The sequence below is a fragment of the Brachyistius frenatus genome, unplaced genomic scaffold (assembly GCF_029030835.1).
Source record: "Brachyistius frenatus isolate BFR_SWC_R1_liver_20210118 unplaced genomic scaffold, ASM2903083v1 Contig_347, whole genome shotgun sequence".
Classification (NCBI taxonomy): Eukaryota; Metazoa; Chordata; class Actinopteri; family Embiotocidae; genus Brachyistius; species Brachyistius frenatus.
The window spans coordinates 260,612-279,307 of NW_027210946.1; the positions used below are offsets into that span (position 1 = coordinate 260,612).

General features: G+C 43.7%; 2 protein-coding genes across 6 annotated transcripts in view; both read right to left on the bottom strand.

The window, feature by feature from the left end:
* Positions 1-5,610, bottom strand: part of LOC138636042 (estrogen-related receptor gamma-like) — a 31,865-nt gene extending 26,255 nt beyond the window's left edge. The window contains exon 1 of the mRNA XM_069723846.1: positions 5,304-5,610. The gene's annotated coding sequence lies outside the window, so the exon portion shown is untranslated. The remainder of the gene's footprint in view (positions 1-5,303) is intronic.
* Positions 5,611-7,249: 1,639 nt separating this feature from the next.
* On the bottom strand, positions 7,250-15,598 carry gpatch2 (G patch domain containing 2). 5 transcript variants are annotated; one of them, XM_069723827.1, is made up of 10 exons: positions 15,407-15,598; positions 14,804-15,047; positions 13,704-14,251; positions 13,298-13,362; positions 12,842-13,039; positions 12,225-12,345; positions 11,556-11,595; positions 11,337-11,401; positions 11,009-11,097; positions 7,250-9,099 (listed from the first exon to the last, which is right to left on the bottom strand). In XM_069723827.1, the coding sequence occupies exons 1-10, from the start codon at positions 15,454-15,456 to the stop codon at positions 8,930-8,932; spliced, it is 1,590 nt and encodes a 529-aa protein (XP_069579928.1). In that variant the 5' UTR covers positions 15,457-15,598; the 3' UTR covers positions 7,250-8,929. The 5 variants fall into 5 exon arrangements, with proteins under 5 accessions (XP_069579928.1, XP_069579927.1, XP_069579929.1 ...); XM_069723826.1 differs by having other exon boundaries at positions 13,701-14,251; XM_069723828.1 differs by lacking the exon at positions 11,009-11,097 and having other exon boundaries at positions 8,968-9,099; positions 13,701-14,251.
* Between the last annotated feature and the right edge of the window lie 3,098 nt (positions 15,599-18,696).

Below are 18,696 nucleotides of genomic sequence, written 5' to 3' on the forward strand. Positions count from 1 at the left end.
TTTATCAAATTTTGAGCCATGCTGAGCCGCAGTATGTGTCTGTGAATTGCAATGTCAGTGCGTCTTTTGACAAATCTAAAATATCTCTACAATCACCGGATGGTTTTCAGGAAAGTGTGGTCCAATTGTTTCTCTGATGTTTCCTTTGTTCCCACAGGATGAACAGTAATATATCTGGAGAACCCCTAACTTTTCACCGAGGGCCATCTTCAGTCAAAATTGAATTTTGTCCAAACTGTACATTTGTTTCGTTTTGACCTCGGCTGTTCTTGTTTCTGATGTTTCATCTGATTCACTCATAATGACTCATAATGTTTCACTGCTCAAAGAGTCAACACAGGTGTAATAATGTATGTAACATATGTATGATGTAGGCATGTACTGAGTAATATCCCTCACACACACACATACACACACACACACACACACACACACACACACACACACACACACACACACACACACACACACACACACACACACACACACACACACACACACACACACAATCTGCATTACTTAAATATTTTCTATGGGGACTCTAGCATGGCTGTAGACTCGTAATCTTCTTCTATTGTTGTTGGCAATTAATTTTCTATCAGTGGACACATTAATTATCCAATTTAGACTGCACAATACATTTTGAGGTATTTAACATAAAAGAACTAAACCATTAAATTATCAGTGAAGATATAGGCCATTAGCAGGTGTTAGCATATAGAAAATACTGTATTGTTAGTGGCGTGTACTGTATGTCTGTCAGTAAGGAACAAGAAACAGTAGAACAAAAATCCATCAGATTGTAAATTAAAGGTATTTTAGAGTTACTGGCACACACTATGTTCTTTTGGATGTCTTTAGTAAAAGCAAAAAAAGGCAGCTTCGATGATTCAGTGGAAATATTAGCCTCGAGTGCTTTTTGTAAAACCATGTCAACTCCAAATGAACAACAAAAAAAAAGACAAAATCACAGAATCTGACTGACAAGTGAACTCAACAAACAGGACGACGTGAACGGAAGCAAAATGCAGTAAAGACAGCACACAGGGGGAAGAAAAAAAGAAAAAAAAAAAAAAGAAGCAAAATGCAGCAAATGAAACCGAACTCGCGTGGCTGCAGTTAAACATCAAAAATATTTTTATACTGCCGAGCCTGAACCGAAGACAGGAGTTCGATAGCTGCTCCGGAGATACTCTGCCTGTAACGGAGCACCCAGCTGCCAGCTATTGACCCCCCACACACCAGAAGCATCCAGCTTTTTCCTCTGAAGAAAAGGAAAGGTACGCCTAAAACGGGCACAGCGTGTGTGTGTGTGTGTGTGTGTGTGTGTGTGTGTGTGTGTGTGTGTGTGTGTGTGTGTGTGTGTGTGTGTGTGTGTGTGTGTGTGTGTGTGTGTGTGTGTGTGTTCACCCTCTTTCTCCTCATCCCTAAACTCACAGCCACCAAATCTCAGCCTCCGGGGACAGCTGTCGCATTGACTTCCAAAACTGGACAGTCACTCTGCAACTCCAACCCCCATCACACACATTAGCATCAGGCCTCGGATCTAGTGAGTGTAATCTGCTTAGTTTATATCTGACTCACAGTCATCCATCAATTACTGAGACACTGGGAAAGACTATTGACACTGTGTGCAAACACCGCTGTCCCGCTGAACCGACAGAACCTCTCTGACTCTTAAAAAAGGACGGAGACACAGGAAAGAAACTGGAACAAATAAAACATGTCCGGTCACGTAAAACTAGAGAGCTTCTACGGGCTTCACGGTTCGATGTCTGCAAATAGATGGATGGGAGGGAAATTATATACAAAATGACGGATTGATTGACAGATGAGCACTTGAGCTGTAGGATCAGTTTTACACCATATTGATCTGTGGTAAACTGTACAGGGATCAAAGGTCACACACACACACACACACACACACACACACACACACACACACACACACACACACACACACACACACACACACACACACACATTCCCAGAAACCTTAGAAAGCCTCTGGGAGAACGCTTAAAGCAACGTAACCATAGAAATATCCTTTAGAGCTAGCTGGACCTGCTGCTGCTATCCTCAGCGAGTCAATGGTCTTCAATTGGTTTTCACTCATCTGGCGATCCAACAGTCCCACAGGGGAGGAAGTGAGTCAGCGCTGGGAAACATATATGCACAGGAAAGGCTTTCGGGCAGGCAGGATTTCATTAGGACTAATTTAAGATCGTCTTATGAATGTGTGAGACATAGAACAATTGCTCAAATGCAGCCTCCTGCTATTGGTTTACAAACCCTAATAACTTGCCTGCATTGCCCCCTAGTGGAGGAATCTCTTTGACATTTACTTTCCAGAATATTTCCTTGATCTGACCACAAGTTTGATCAGGTACGATCACGTAACAGCAGTTTGAAAGGAAGTACGATGCGACTGCAGTTGACCCCGATTATTGAGCGTGCGTGTCACCGCTTCCCCCGTCCCGCCGTCACGCCATGCTGTCTTCTGCCAAATTGGAGGTTCTTACTGTGATTATGTAAGCAAGCCTCTCCTAACAGCATAATGTGGATTACCACAGCAAGCACCCTTCATATTCTCAACAAGCGGTATCGGATTAACTGGTCAGTTTCTGGCATCTGGTTAACCTCCTCTGTGCGGTTTGGAATGAAAATGGAAAAAGGGAGGAGAGAACATCTTTTGTCTCTTCTGTGTAAATGATGTCCTTGAGTCCTGTGTAGTCTGTCCTCTTTCGGCGTCTGGAGAGGAGGCTCGGTGCATTTGGATTTTAGATTTCATTAATCTAATATGATCATCCTGTCTGTCTGTCTGTCTGTCTGTCTCACTGCCACCCCTTTGGTGTTGATTCTCATGTTTCTTCCCCTTTTCCTCTGGATTTCTGGCGATCTTTATCCAACTTAAAACTCGATGGACAGAGGGAACTAGATATTGCGCATACTGTAACGCTCATTACAGAAATTGTATGTATATTTATTGCAGTACCGCTGCTTGTACTTTCATTCGCTGCTAATTTTGACCTCTCCTGGAGGAAATCAAGAGCATTTGACAGCTACTTTACACTTTGCATTCAGACACACTGACCTTTGACCTGTTTTTTTTTTTTTTTAAACAGCAGAGTGGAGTTGCTGCCACACGTTTGTGAGTTGTTAGGCGCTCTAACAAAACATCATGCCTCAAAGAGGTCAAATTATCCAACACTGCACCAAAGTAGATATTAATGCAAATTTATGCAAAACTCCTCACCTATCTTATTAACCAACTCACAGCCTCTCATAGTTATCTCGTGATCCTTCGGAGAGGCCTGACCCCCAGATTTGAGAACCACTGACTATGTTACTAAACTGTAAAGTAAAGTACTCATTAGCTCCAGCTAAGCCAACAACAGGAAAAATGCTGCTGCAGCACAAACAGTATAATTATATACAATCATACTTCAGTCACAAGGGAGATTTTTTTTTTTGCTTCTAGTTTTTAAATGCAGAATAATTCATACGTAATGGAGTAGTTTTAATTTAGTTTCACTATGTTGTTGGTACTTTCACTCCTGAATACGAGCACTACTTCTGCCGCTGGAGCTTTTTTACAACTTAATTCACCCCCCCCTGCCTTATACACACTCATACACACTCACACACACCTGGTTCCCAGACCTGCCTCATATGAGGAGCTACTGATGCGGGTCCAACACACACCGAATCCTGGGAGTCAGCACCCCACACACACACACACACACACACACACACACACACACACACACACACACACACACACACACACACACACACACACACACACACACACACACATCTACTGCTGATGTCAGGAAGTATTATAACCACTTTCACATGCCCACACACACACACACACACACACACACACACACACACACACACACACACACACACACACACACACACACACACACACACACACACACACACAAGTAGCATGCAGTCCATCTCATCATATCACTTTTATCTCCACAGGTGGCAAATTTAGCCCTCGGGGGCTCAATGTCAGCACAACAAACAGATCAACACAAAACACACGGAGACAAAACAAGCTGCTGTCATGTTGGGTTTAAAAAAAAAAAAAAAAAAGAAGTCTACCACAGCTTTATGTATTCACCTTCTGGCTTTCTCTCTATCTACCCGTCCATCTCGCCACCCCGTGAACCCGCCTAACACAATCTGTCAGCAGCTCCACAGGTGAGCCGGTCTCATCTCTTGACAGTCTCGCACCGCGGAGAGCTAATGCCAGCGCTCGCCTCTCTCCCTCTGATTCCTCCACCTCGCTGTGTCTTTTAAACCCTCTTCTCACTGTGTTTCCATCCTGTCCTTCATCATCTGATCACACAGATTTATCCAGGTGTGCTATCTCGGATGTTTCTGCTTTAAAGCAAATTAAATCCCCCCTTTCCTCCTTTCCCTCCACTACCCCCTTTTCTTCAGGGGGGGGGGGGGGGGTTGTGGGGGTGCTCTTGCAGTGACCCCACCTTCCGGTCAACGCCTCGGCCGGTTAGCCCGCTCGGCACGGTCCGCTGATTCCCGGCCACGCCAAGGTACACCAGTCAAAATGTAATTTTCTGCAAGATTACACATGATAATGACTCGCTTTGGTGGGTGGCCATAAATGATGACTTCCAATTATAGATGCATAACTATCGATCTGTCAACAGGAGCACTGAGAAAGGAGAGGGAGCCGGACAGATGTCCAGTAATGTAATGTTTACTGACATCTTTCTTGATCTCTCACCTCCCCACCCCCTCCCAAACGCACACACACACACACACACACACACACACACACACACACACACACACACACACACACACACACACACACGCACATGCACACACACGCACAAAGAAACAGTGGATGCTGCTGCAGACACGCTGAACAATTCATTGAACTGTTCATAAAGTCCTGCAGGGTTAAGAGCAAGTATTGATGGGAGCCAATAAAAAGCCTGAGATGAGTTCACCTGGGATCAGAGTAGACCTTCACCTGGTCAGGCACACAAACGCACACACACGTACACACACACACACACACACACACACACACACACACACACACACACACACACACACACACACACACACACACACACACACACACGTACACGCACATACACACACACACACTGGACTGTTTCTAAGCAGACAAGAACAAAACAACAACAAAAAAACACATCGGCCCATTTGGTGCAATTAAAAGCAGCCTGCATCTACTTCTTCCTTTTCTCTTGTCGTTTTTTTTTTTTTTTTTGCTTTTGCTCAGTACTCACTGTCAGTTTCATCCACTGGCCGGCTGGCTGGCTCGCTGGTCCTCCGCTCCACAGCTGCAGTCAGTCAGTCAGTCAGTCAGTCTCAAGGACAAACGCTCTAGCTCTCCTCGCCTCCGGTCTCTGTAGCTCAGCGATGCAGCAGCGCACACACACACACACACACACACACACACACACACACAGTCCAACACACACACACACACATTCCCCCTCTCCCTCTTTCTCTCCTCTCAGCGTCTCACTCTGATCCAGTGCTGAGTTTACCTACGTACCTGCCTCGCTTGCTCACAGGGGAGTCCTGAGAGAGTGTGTCAGACAGAAAAGTGTGTCTAAGAGAAGCAGGAGGGAGGGGGGGGGGGGGGCAGCAGACTGTTTGGGGTGGGGGTGGGGGGTGATGGAGGAGGACACAGCCAGCGTTCCCTTATATGCAGAGGGAGGTGGTGAGTAGAAAGGGAGGGTAGAGGACACACAGCGCTCCTGTATTCCCATAGATACAGGAGGAGGGGATTTCTATTGCAGCCTCGCAAAAGATGGGAGAGAAATGAGTGAGGGAGGGAGACAGAGGGAGCATCATATTTCAGCGATGTTGAGTCAGCATGTGAATGTGATGCATGTGTTGATAGTTGTTGGGAATATTTAGAGGGCACGCGCTTCCGAGCGGTTCTGTGCGAAAAGGCTGTCCTGCGAGTGTGCCGCGTCAAAAACACAAAAAAAACACACAAAAAAACCCAACAAGCAGACCAGAAAGTTCTCCTGCTTGTCCGTTTTAACTGACGGATCAGAGCGAGGAGCCTGAAAGTGGAACCGGCTTCACTCAAGCGTGGACGTGAAATGTTGCAGCTGTATTTTATAGAGCGATTAAGTGACCACAGAGCGCGAGATATAAAGAAGCCTCACACGGGCTGCCGTGAAACACTACGAGACAGCCTGATAGATCACAGGCGAACCAGCATGTGTGTGTGTGTGTGTGTGTGTGAATGTTTGAGATCTCTGAGGTCGTTTCAAAAATGACATCATCAGCTCACAATTAGTCCATCAAAGAGCGCCGACGCCGATTTCTCTTCACCGCGTTTCTTTTAATTATCAAATTTAAACGATCAATATCAAAATGTTGGCCGGTTGTTTTAATTGTCAAAAGCTCAATGGCAGTGTTGTTGATATTGTGGGAATAACACACACAAAAAAAAAAAACCACTTTACATGCTCTGCTAACAAAGATGATATGCATTTAATTAATACAGACCTGATGATGAGGTATTTGCTGTTCGAGCCTTGGTGATGTGTCGGCCCGGCCGTTATTGGAGTATCACGGCACATATCAGTGTTGTCGAAGATTTTAGCTTGATATACGCAGGATTTAGTTGTACAAATCATAATGCAGAAAAAGAGGCTTGATTTATTAGAAATTGTTCTATTTGTGTGCACGTTATTTCTAATTATTGATATTAATTTCCCGGTGAAGTTCAGTGACAGTGCACTGATGTTAATGTGGACAATTGACTGTAAAATGTCCTGCCTCCATTACATATTTGAAGTCTGAAAAAATATATACATTTACATATACTGAATGTCAAGTGCACATTATATTAGAACTTTTTTCCTCTCGATTATCGGTATATGTCCCAAAACTCCAGTATCGTTCGGACTCCATTTGCAGCTTTATTTTAGAGAAAATGGTCATTTCCTGGTTTGTCTTTTATTAATATTTAATGTTTGTTTTTTTTGTTTTTTGGGGGGGGGATACAAATCTGTTTAGTAGGATTTAAAAAATATTATTTTGAAAAGTGAGATGTTGGCTCTGCTTTTTTTCAGTTAATATGACTCTTTTAGGTATCGCCCTCAATAGTCCAGCACTGGATGACTTCTGAAAAGATCTTTCGCTTTAGACCACCTGATGAACCAAAAATGGAAAAATTTGCCTCAGAGAGGACAATAACACCACAGAGTTTTTGACAGTCTGCATGTTTAATACACGTTTTCTGTTCACATTTCTTTTAATTGGCCTTGTGGGCTAAGAGCAAGAAAAAAAAAAAACTTTCTTTTGATGCACCTTGGTTAAAAGCTCATCTTTTTAGAGGAAAAAAAATACTTCTTGCAGTACAACTTGTTGCAATATTTCTGATCCACTATTTTATATTTTCAGCTGCACTTCAGTGCATTTCCAATCTTACATTCACATAAATGTACTATAGCTGGCCAAGAAGCTAACAAAGCTATATTACTCAGTCGCCATAACTCGTAACATCACATTTGGGTGAACAGATATGGGTCCACAACTAATCGTTAAAAATCTATTGTTCCTCTGATGAATCTCGGGTGTTTTCACGTGTGTCTGATTGGACGTCAGCTACAGTCCTGAGAAAAGATCTACTCAAAGCAAATCAAGGGAAACGCCGGCGTGCATGTTGGACCTTTAAATGGTGTATTATAACAGAAGCGTCCCTGCTATTTTGAAATTCTGTAACAACACAATGATCGTAACCTGCAGTTTCATCACATACTGTGTATAAAGTCGGTGAGCACGGTGGTCACAGTTGGCTAAAGTCTGCTTGCCTGGTATTATCAGTCTATTTCCAGTCATTGCATCCTAATGAGCGCAGACCTCTTGGTTAACTTTGAAACTATTGGGAGCAGCCTTTAATGACATACGTTGCGAGCTGAAACTCCACCGCTGTCGCCACAGTTGGAACTATTTTGCCTTTAGCCACGCTCGCTGGTTGGTGATTGGTCGGCCTTTCAGAGTGGTTGACCAAAACTGAAGCTCAGAGCAACAGTCAGGTGGAGCCAGGCTGGCAGTCTGCAGCAACAATGTTTAAAAAAACAAAACTAAATAATATTGCAGGACAATAAACTTGGACTTGGTAGGACCCATTTGTACAAATCTGGTTGTTTTTTTTCTAGTAAACGTCAGCAGCAGCTGCACATGCATGTAGTGGTGCTAAATGAAGGGAAAACTGGAGTTGGAGATTTTATCTTTGTTTTTGTTTTTTGGAGAGATAAAAACATTCTGATGATCTTCCATTAAAATGAACAATAAAAACATCCAGATCTCCTCGCCCACGTCAACACGTCTTCATTACAGTAAAAGGAACCTAAAATGAATGTTGAGGTACGGCCGTCTCAGACCTTTTATTAAAAAAAAAAACGTGTGGAATATTGGAAATATTTCTCATTAATTCACTCACCATTCGCTGACTGAAAACAAACTGCAGTCATCATCGGCGGACTGCTCGGTGTATTACAGTCACCTCAGATCTATAGAATCTGACATGACATGAGGTTCAATGTCATGAGTTTTCTCCAACATGGAGTTTCTTGAGAGGACATGTTTGCAAGAAGTCTTTCCTGTCATCGACCTTCACATGTCAGGTCTCTGTGAGGATATCCTTGGCTTCTTGCAGTTTCCCCAATATGGGAAAGTTTTTTTCTTTCATCAGACTCAGTTGCTATGACAAGCGTCGCTCCTTCCCTTCTTGTAGCTCACACGTCTGAATTATACTGGACCTTTTTTTTTAAATTTTTTTTTTTTTTTTTTTTTAAATCACCCTGAGGAGAGTATGATCTCTGTCACGGTCGTCTTCTCCCAGCCAGCTTCCGGTTGACAATCCAGAAAAATAGCAGGTTGTTCAGTTGAAACCTAAACCTGTGCCTTTGGGTCTCTGAGTGGCCCGGATGGGCTCGGTGATGCCCCTCCCCTCGGGGCCCAGGCCCATCCCCGGGCTCCAGCCCATGCTCTGCAGCATGCGGCTCCCCGCGTTCGAGTCAGGGATGGGAGGCGCGTTCTCCCCGACCACGCCTGACAAGAGAGTTTGCATGTTAGAGAAGAAGGACATTTTCTGTGTACAAGTCTGTGGCTCATGTTAGGGTTGGCACGAATTAGCATTTGTCAGCTATAACAGAGATCTGGAAATCAGCTCTTTGACATGAGAGCCACGAAAAGACAGGCACAACCGGTACTTAATAAATGTCCAAAGCCATAGCAGTAAAGTAGCATACGCCCGTCATACATACACGCTTGGTGAAGCTCAAAGTGGGGACACGGAGGACATACTGTATACAATATGAAGAGAGTACAATGTATGCAACCTTACAGACCCGCATTTAAACGCAGTAAGTAGAGAAAAGGTTTCATTATTAGGTGACCAACAGAAAATTCATTGAAAAGTACTTTAATAATCAAAGTAATTTCACGTAAAATAGTTGAAATTTTGTTGTTTTCAGTTGATCAAATGTGAGGATTTGCTGATTTTGTCAAGTTTAGATTCTTGTAAGCGTGATTCAGGGAAATTTGTCAACAAAAATTGAAAATATTGTCTTTGGGAACTTTTGATGCATCTTTTTAAGACTATAGGCCTAATTGATCAATAAAACAATGTCAACAGATCACTTATTAATAGAAGTTGTGACTTAGTTACAGTGTTTGCTCTTACAATTTATTTCAAACTTAAAATGCCTGTTCTTGATCCACATATTTGACGTTCTGTCTCCCTGCTGGTTCAGCCTTAGAATAACCGTAACCATGTAATTGACTTATCCACATTTCCAGTCAAAGAACAAATGGATCCAGTGAGGGGAAGAACACCCATGTCTGTCTGAGAGACTGTGGACGGTTTGTCCTCACTGTTCCTGGAAGCTCACTGTCCCGTCACACAGTACGACCTATTACCCTTTGTAATCCTCTCTTTAATTCGTATGCAGCGCAGACGAGAAGCTGCACGGCTGTTTACGGAAACGAATACAAAAATGTCAGTATGCTCATTAAGTCTTATTACCACCTGGCTGTTCCTGAGAATTACAAGTAAGTCACTGACTGGGTCACTTTGAACAATGACCTGTATTTCCTGTCATTTAAACCAAGAAGAACTCTGTGTGTGTGTGTGTGTGTGTGTGTGTGTGTGTGTGTGTGTGTGTGTGTGTGTGTGTGTGTGTGTGTGTGTGTGTGTGTGTGTTGGGTGAAAGAGAGACAATGAGCTTCCACCTGAGCCACAACAGACGTGACTTTTAAATCCACAACTGACAGCGAACTCCATCTTGTATCAGCGGTTCCCATTAGTTCCATTGTGCATTCAATTTCAGTCATAAATCACAATCAAAAATGGGACATGGCTTCAACCTAAATATTTTATAAAGGGACTTCGGCCTAACAGCATTAGGCTTTGCTACCTCGCCCTTCCAAAAGTATCAACTGTGCCCAGAGGTAAGGAGGGTGTTTTTTTTTTTGTTTTTTTTTTGGGGGGTTGTTTTTTTTGGGGGGGGGCAAGGCTGTGAGACACAAGTGTAACTGGCTAAGAGCTAATCCAGTATCTCTGCTGTGACAGCATGACTTGGCCAACTGACTCTTGTCCAACAAAGCTTAGGAGGAAAAGGGGTTAGGAGCTAAAGCAGGGTTTAATAATGACAGAGGAGGAGGGGGAGAGAGCAATATGAAGGATGAGAGATTCCCCGCTGCCAATTAACCCGTTTAAAAAAAAAAAAAAAAAAAAAAATATGGTGCGAAACACAAACATTTCATCTCGGATCCCTCGTGTTGACGCGAGTGTATGTGCGAGACAGAAGGCGAGGACGACAGCAGACTGTCGGACGCGGTGAGCTCGGCCATGAGGGGGGAGGAGGAGAACGAGTGAGAGCCAGAAATATAATAAAAGAGGCAGTTGGTAAAAAGTGCCAGATGGTGTGTGAGGTGCAGCTAGGTGTGCGTCCAATACCTGAGGGTGCAGTGGAACCGAGGGGGGCTGCTTTTCGCCTCCGCTTGACATCCCCAGTACACAGAGAGCCGAGGTGCCCGCTGGTCTGTCTGCGAAACCAGCCAGGCGACACGGAAATGTGGCAGCGTTAGTTTGATCTCAAATAACAACACGTGAAGTTTCCCTGTTCTTTTGAAAAAAATAAAATAAAAAAAATAGCACTGAACACTGTAAAAACAACAGTGGGGGGGAGGGGGGGATTTTTGTTGACGAGACGGCAGCCGAGACTAAATTAATCTAAATTCTGGTGAGAAATGACAGGTGTTTGAAGATAAACTGTGGTTCTCACCTGCTGGCTGTTTTTACTGAGCAGCTCCTGCGATGCCCCCTGTCTGTCCGCGAGTCCCAGTGCAACTGATGTGGCAATGGAGGAAAAACAATACTTAATGTCTGAAGCGCTCAGCAAGTTATCCTCACAACAAAACATCTGTGGTCTTAGAGCACACCAAAATCGGAACTTTGAATTTCAGTCCATTGAAAAGAGACTAAAAGGAGCTCTGCTGCTCACCTGTCCATGTTCTCTCCTTGAGCCCGAGCTAAACCAAGGCCTGTTGGACACATAGTGTGATTAAAGCCTCACGTTCCCATCATGACAATGTTTTAGAGTGAACTGTTGGTCCACCACAGGAACTTTTACAGAAAGCAGAGAACCTTTTTTTTTTTTTTTTTATCTTGGAAAGCCTTGCTTACATTTAGACTGCAGGAACATCAGAGCAGTTTGATACTTCTAACTGATCCGTCTGCACTCATGCAAAAACAAAGACAAATGTTCAACCGGTAAATCAATATCACTGCCTAGTCGATTCAGTCACTCAATGTCTGATCAATATGAGTCTATATGTTGTATGCTGTGATCCATGTTCTAGTTTCTCTTTGCTTGTACAGTGTGTTGATACCAAATCATGGCAATTAATAGTGATCTTAAATTTGAATCCATCTCTCTTTTATGTACAACACAATTAAAGAAAAAGTGATTTTAGGTGAAAACTGCGGCTCACAGAAAGATCCTTTTCTCTGTCTCAACTGTTGTTCTTTTTTTTCACATAAAAGCACCTTTCATAAAATAAAATGCGACTTCAAGTGCTTGCAAAAATTACAAGAACAAATATGAACAAACAAGTAACAGTCAGAGTGAACAGCAATTAAAAAACAAAACAAAAAATAGAGAAGAACTCACTCATGGGGGTCCTGGTTTTGTCTGCCCAGTCGTTCGTTGAAGCCCTGACTGGAGCTTCCCTGCAGCCCCGCCTCGGACCCCGGCTGGTTTCCATGGAGACGACTCAACCTGGCCTGGAATCCTGATAAACACAGAAACAACGGGCGCACCGGCGATCAAACTCAGGACGCGAGTATCGAAAGGATTCCCTTAGTTTGGTCAGTAAGCTCAGGCTGAGATCAAAGCGTGAACAAGGAGTGACCAGGTAAAACAAAACTCGGGGAGGAGGGGTAGGAGGGTAGTCCTTAAAAAAAATGGAGGCCAACGAGATACAAGTGCCGGAGAGAGCTAAGGTAGCTTTAAGCAATGAGAGGCACAAGACTATACATGTTTCTACTTCGTGCTGCAAGCTACAAACAAAGCCCCGTTATTTCGTAAAGCACTTTATGGCCGTAATGCTGAACGCTGCCTTTGATTTGTGTCCGTGTGAAGCGTTTGCCTCCGGCTGGCCACGAGTGAGCCTTCAACAACAATGCAGAATTGACGTGACTGTACATTTTCACTGAGCATTACATTACATTATTATGTCATCTGATTTCAGTCCCACGCTCCAAATACAAGCGTCGCCCTCTGCCCACCTCTCTGCGCACCAGCGCTCATCATTGGAAAGGATCCGGTGAGAATACTGTTGAAGACCGGGTCAGCTAGGTCCAGCTCCTCTGACCCCGTGTCCCGCTCCCACCAGGGAACCACCCCGGCTATCCCACACGCGCCGCCGGGCCCCGGACCGGTCCCCGGCTCTCCCTCGTAAAACCAGTCGCTCTGTTCGTCGTCACCTGGACGAAAGATGATGGAAAACGTGACCGCACGAGAAAGGTGGGACAATTACTACCACGCCTACAGTTAAACAGAAACTGTCAGCTATTTGCTATCAAAGAGTTGAATATATATATATATATATATATATTTTAAAGTACTGGGAAGTAAGATATGTAGAAATTAGTTGTGTCTACTTAATATCAGCATACTGTATGTACAATATGTGCACTAATGTTCAATACTACAAATGAATGGAGAGATGTCCGAGTACATACCTTGCCTCCCCTCATCGTTAGTATAGAGGCCACCGTCACTGCTGTTACTGACACTGCTGGTCTCACTAAAGGAGGTAGAAAAGGAAATCAAAACAATCATTTAAAGATATTTCATGAATTTTTTTTTTATTTATCAAAAAGCAGCCAATAACAAAAAAAAAAAAAAGTTAACTCGCAAAAACTATGGCTCTGATTTTACGGTTTTTAAAAAAAATTTTTTTTTTTTTTTTTTATACAAACGCTTTGATTTTAATTTAACAACAGAAATCAATGTTCACCAGTTTTATGTGGCATGTAAACACGAGCAGACACACACACATCAAAACAGAATAAAGAAGCAGAGACGAGAGGAGTTGAAACTTTTGGAGTCACAGAGAATAAAAAGAAAAGTCAAAACACTAACCACCTGTCACTCATGTCCTCATCCGAGCCCTTTTGCTCCTCCAACTCCATCTTGTCTTTGGCCCCTTCCATTGGACAGGAGATGGGGTCTTCACTCTCCACCACCACCCCTTCATCTGCAGCTTCCACTCCCAGCCGGTGGGTGGCCAGCTTCCTCTTCTTCACCCTGTTCTTCCCTCCTCCTGACCCTACCGGGCCTCCTCCACAGAGCTCCATGGGCCCCCTGCCCTCGTTAGGACCGAGTCTATGTGGCCTGCTGCCAACGCGGGCTTTGGGCACGGGCGGGGGCCCGAGCATGGTGGGGGACGGGGGCTCTGGCTCTACGGGCGGGTCGACAGCCATGCGTTTGACCTTCCGTCGCCGCCTGAGGCTGCGGGTTCCCTCTGCCGACCCCAGGACGCCCGGGTCGTCCGGCCAAAGCGGCCGCTTGTTTCGGCCCGTGTCGGCTGTGTGCGGGGTCCGCCGTTTGGGGCCAAGTTGTTCATCGGAGTCGCTGTTGTCGCGGGCATGGCTGTTGGCAGCAGAGACGCCCCCTGTACTGGCACGATAGTCCTGCAACAGATGCCGCCGTGATGAATACCAGACTGAGGTGCTGATGCTAAATTAAGAAACTTGAAAAAACTCAAGTATGTCAGTTAGGATAAAAGCAACAGCAGAGTGAGGCAGGATTTATACAACACTGACAAATTTAAACAGGACCGTATCGAGGAAACTCGGATCTAAAAGTAAATATGTTCCCCTCTTCAAAACACCACACAGTTTAGTGTTTATCCCACAATGCAAAAAAAGAAACAAACAAACAAAAGAAAAGCTGAATAATTGCTCTTTAAACATGTGTTTTTCATTCAATTATGGCACAACTAAGGCATACATGAAAAGTAAAAACATCCTGCATTTCAACTTCATAGCTTTTATTATTTATATTTCCACAGTAATGAAGGCAGCATTGGAAAAAAAAAAAAAAAAAAAGGAAAACAACATTAAAACACAAAGGTTGCGTCACTTTTTTTTTTTTTTTGCATCGTAACAATGAGAGCGGAGAGAGAAAAGAGCAGCATGGATGGAGATACACAAGAGCCAAATAAAACATCACGGCCTCCTCACCTTATGTTCCTCCACGCTGGACTCGGAGCCCTCGCTGAGGTGTCCGGTCTCCCACGGAGGATGCGGGTTGTCCGACCGTCGCTTCCTCCCCCTCCGTTTCCGAGCCTGCCTCTTCAGCAGGCAGCCCACCGCCAGCGCGTGGTCTCCCCCGTCGCCGAAGCCGCCGCGGGCCGCTTGCTCCGAGCTCTCCTCCAGCGCCGACACCAGGTCGTGGACCAGCTCGTCCATCGTCCGGCGAAAGTGCCTGAAGGTGGAGAAAGAGGAGGAGGAGGAGGAGGACTGGAGCTCAACGTTTTTTGTTGTTGTTGTTGTTGTTTTTTTAAGCCAAGTTCGCAACAACGTCCGAAACTGTGTTATCTCGAAAGCTAGTTAACTATTGTTACGTAACAACATTCACAGCAGTAACGCGTGGTTAGTTTTAACGACTCTCTCTCTCTCTTATAAATTAACAACAGACAAAAAAAACAAAAAACACTGATTTTGTTGATTTTTTTTTTTTTTTCCCCCGAAGAGCTAAGCTGCTAGCCACTTAGCATAGTTAGCTTCGGCTCCCTTAGCCGGATGCTTCACGAAAGTGAACAATGTGTCACGGACCAAACCTACCAGCCAGTTCCCGCTTTGCCGATGGTTTTTAGGTTCGCTGCGCGGAACATGAAAGCCACCAAATGCCGGGTACCCTTTTTTTTATTTTTTATATATTTTTTTTAGCCAGAAACAACGGACAAACTCTGACACGCCGCGGACACCATACTGACACGGATGCTAACAATCGGCTCGCCGGATCGATACGCGACAGATGACACCATGCTGCCTTCAGGTGCTCCTGGGAAGTTTGAGTTTTACATACACTGACTAGAAAGCACAGCCTCGTAGCAAAAATTAACAAGTACTGTATTATAACTATTATTAGCCTATTATATTATTATTATAGTAAGTATAATAATAATAATCCTATTATTATAAGTAGATGTCCTACATTCAAAACCCCACTTCAGTAGATGTAGTTTACATAAGTATTATCAGCAGAATTGACTTTAAATATAAAAAGTAATGTTTTTTTAGTATTATGTATAATATTTCTGGATTCCGTTAATGTGCATTGTTAGTGCTGTAGTTGTTTATGGATGTGCCAATTGAAACTACTTTATATAGTACTGTTGGGTGGTTCAATCTACAGTTAATGCATTATAGTCTATAAATGATTTAAAAAAATTATCATGTACTTAGTGATGCTGTCCTGTAAGAATCATGTATCTCTTAAAATTCAACAAGCTCAGGTAAAAACACTTCTATTTTTTTGTTTTGTGATATTTTTCCTGCTCGTCCAAGATGTCAGTTTATTGGTTTGTAAGGTCAGAGTTTAAAAGCCTCAAGTGAAGGCATCTCTAGTCCTTTATTTCCAAGTCCTCATGTGTTTACCTTTATTGAACACTGGAGGGCGGTGCAGTCTAAAACTGAAGAAGGTGGATGTTGGCACTGGCTCTCAGCTGGTCTATCAAATATCTACCAAAGGTCACCACTGCAACAGTGATGGCACTGTCATATTAATTACAGTGTTCACTGGAAGAGTGATTGGGTACAGACCTGCACTTCACCCCATACAACAGGTGGTCTTGCTTGAATGTCAGTGACGGCCCAATCACGGTCAACAAAACCAGGTCGACACCAACAGCAAGTGTCACAGTCTCTCTCGCTTAACTACCGAGATATTTCGACATTAAAAAAAAAAAATCAGTAGGGCATCTTTTAGCCGGGGGACCTGTGTGCCAGTGCAATGTGCTGTCTGATTGGTGCGTGATCCTTTGTAACTGAGGATGTCCACTCGGACGAACACAGTCAAACAATCCGAACAGGTTGTCCCCTTCCCCAGATGCCTGTCAGAGGGTCTGGTGGATGATGACCACTCCTGGGCTGTCTCAGGTTTCTCACTAGTGGGCCCAAGTAAGACGCTGTCCACTCGCACTTGATAGTCAGACACTTTACATGCTCGGAGAGTGAAGACACAAGTTCTCGAAGGGCGCAGACTTGTGGACTCGTCTCATCTGCTGAGACAACTGCAGCTGGAAATCAAACACGTTATGGAATCATGACATCGTCAGAGGATGGAGAAGAGTTCGATGAGGCTGTTCAGCACGATGACACCACCTGGAGCTGGGTAAAGGGATTTGTAAATCCTCTGCATGTGTGAAAGAAACATAAATATGGGTAAATGAAACCTGTTTTGTGTCTTTCAGCTTTTTGCTTTTATCTTTTGTTCTGATTAAAACTGAACATGAAGAAAATATTCAAAACAGCTTTTTAAAGCCTTGTAAGTGGTTCTCAGAGCAGAGATGGTGTGAGCAGAGCGGGGGTGGGGGTCACTAATCCCCCACGTAAGATGATCTGCTCCAACTGGAACTTGGGAAGGGGCAGGAGAAAGGGGAGTGGAGGGGGCCACGAGAGGAGAGAAGCTGGGAGGAGTAATGGCCTGATGGATCAGGTGATCCTTTTACCCCCTCTAAATTTAGTGTTTTTTCAAGAAACAGTTATGAGACGTGTTTAAAAAAAACAAAAAACTATTTTCATGAATGACTTCATTCTCTCCTTCATTTCACAATCTAAAACCATAAATCAAATAAATATTTTGCTCAAAAGTGTTTAAAACTTGCACTGTTACTCATAATCTCACTCATTTTGGGTAGTTTTTCTTTTTAATCCCTGAATCCAGGTTTCTGTGAAGTCTTATGACTCGTAGGTCAGAATAGCCTGAGCCAATCAGTGGCCTTGATATCAAGCATGTGGAAAAGATTATGCAATACGTTTTTTTTAAACAATGTGCCTTTTCTGAGATAGCTGAAATGACGTCTAATCAGAGTGACTGGTGCTTGTACGTGTTGCGTTTGATGACTGGATGCAAAGAGTGCAGAGTTGGTCAAGTTTTAAACCAAGTGACTGCTGCATAGGAGCAGTCAGCTGATAACTACTTTTATATATTCAGAGCTGTGGTTGGCTGAACAGTGTGAGACCACAAAAGCCAAGAAATTCCTCTCAGCAGAGAGGGAACATTTTATTTGCAGAGCCAAAAAAAGGTCAATCTGGGCCTCTTCTGATGATGTGTAAATGCACATAATGCAACCAAACAGCACCATGTGTGTGTTTGCTTTTACTCTGCAGATAAATGTTGCTGAGCAGGTCAGTGAAACTGTCAAATGTCAGCTTGTTTCTCATCGTCACACCACTGACCTTACATGTTGTAAATGAAATTGCTATGGTGCTGTTTTTGTGCGCACAGTATTCAGTTCTTCCTGGCAAAACAGTTTGTTCTTTGAAACATGTCAGTCAGAGCAGCTGTGTGGCTCATATATCCTCAGAGAACCCAGTGAGTCAGACCTGGTGTCGGCCTGTCTCCGTGGAAATCAGCATCGGCTGACCGCTGCTGGTGCTGGAGTACCAAAAAGTGTGTCACGCCTGGTGTTTAAAGGATTGTCGGTGGATTTACTTGATGAAAGGGACTGTTAATGTCGTATTTATGAGTTCATCGAAAGTCTCAGCGTGGGGCCTGCGGGCTACGTTTGGCCTGTACTATCTTTGTTTTGGCACACTGCGACTTTTGACAAGCTCGTGTTTATTTTCACAAACAGAAGAATATGGATGCTTTCAATTTTTTACAACAATTTCTGCAGAATAGTAAAATTACTATGTTGCAGATTAAAAAGAAGTGCTTTAATTATTTTGAAATTTCAATTTAGACTTTTAATGCAAATTTGGTGTAAATATTAAATTTTAATGAAATTTATTTTCACATATTATGAGCATTTATTTTTGGCCTGCGGCCCTCTATCTGTTGAGTCTGTTGATATGTCAGTGTCACTTGCAGTGTCAACTCCCATTTGTGAGTTGTTTTGTTCGCTGCA

What these genes read in the sequence shown, in the direction of transcription:
- gpatch2 (XM_069723826.1), bottom strand. Translation starts at nt 15,456, where the DNA reads ATGTTCCGCGCAGCGAACCTAAAAACCATCGGCAAAGCGGGAACTGGC. An exon ending in GAGGACATGAGTGACAGGTG is followed by an intron (nt 13,363 to 13,700) that starts GTTAGTGTTTTG and finishes TACCTCCTTTAG; the next exon opens with TGAGACCAGCAGTGTCAGTA. An exon ending in CAAAACCAGGACCCCCATGA is followed by an intron (nt 11,596 to 12,224) that starts GTGAGTTCTTCT and finishes TGTGTCCAACAG; the next exon opens with GCCTTGGTTTAGCTCGGGCT.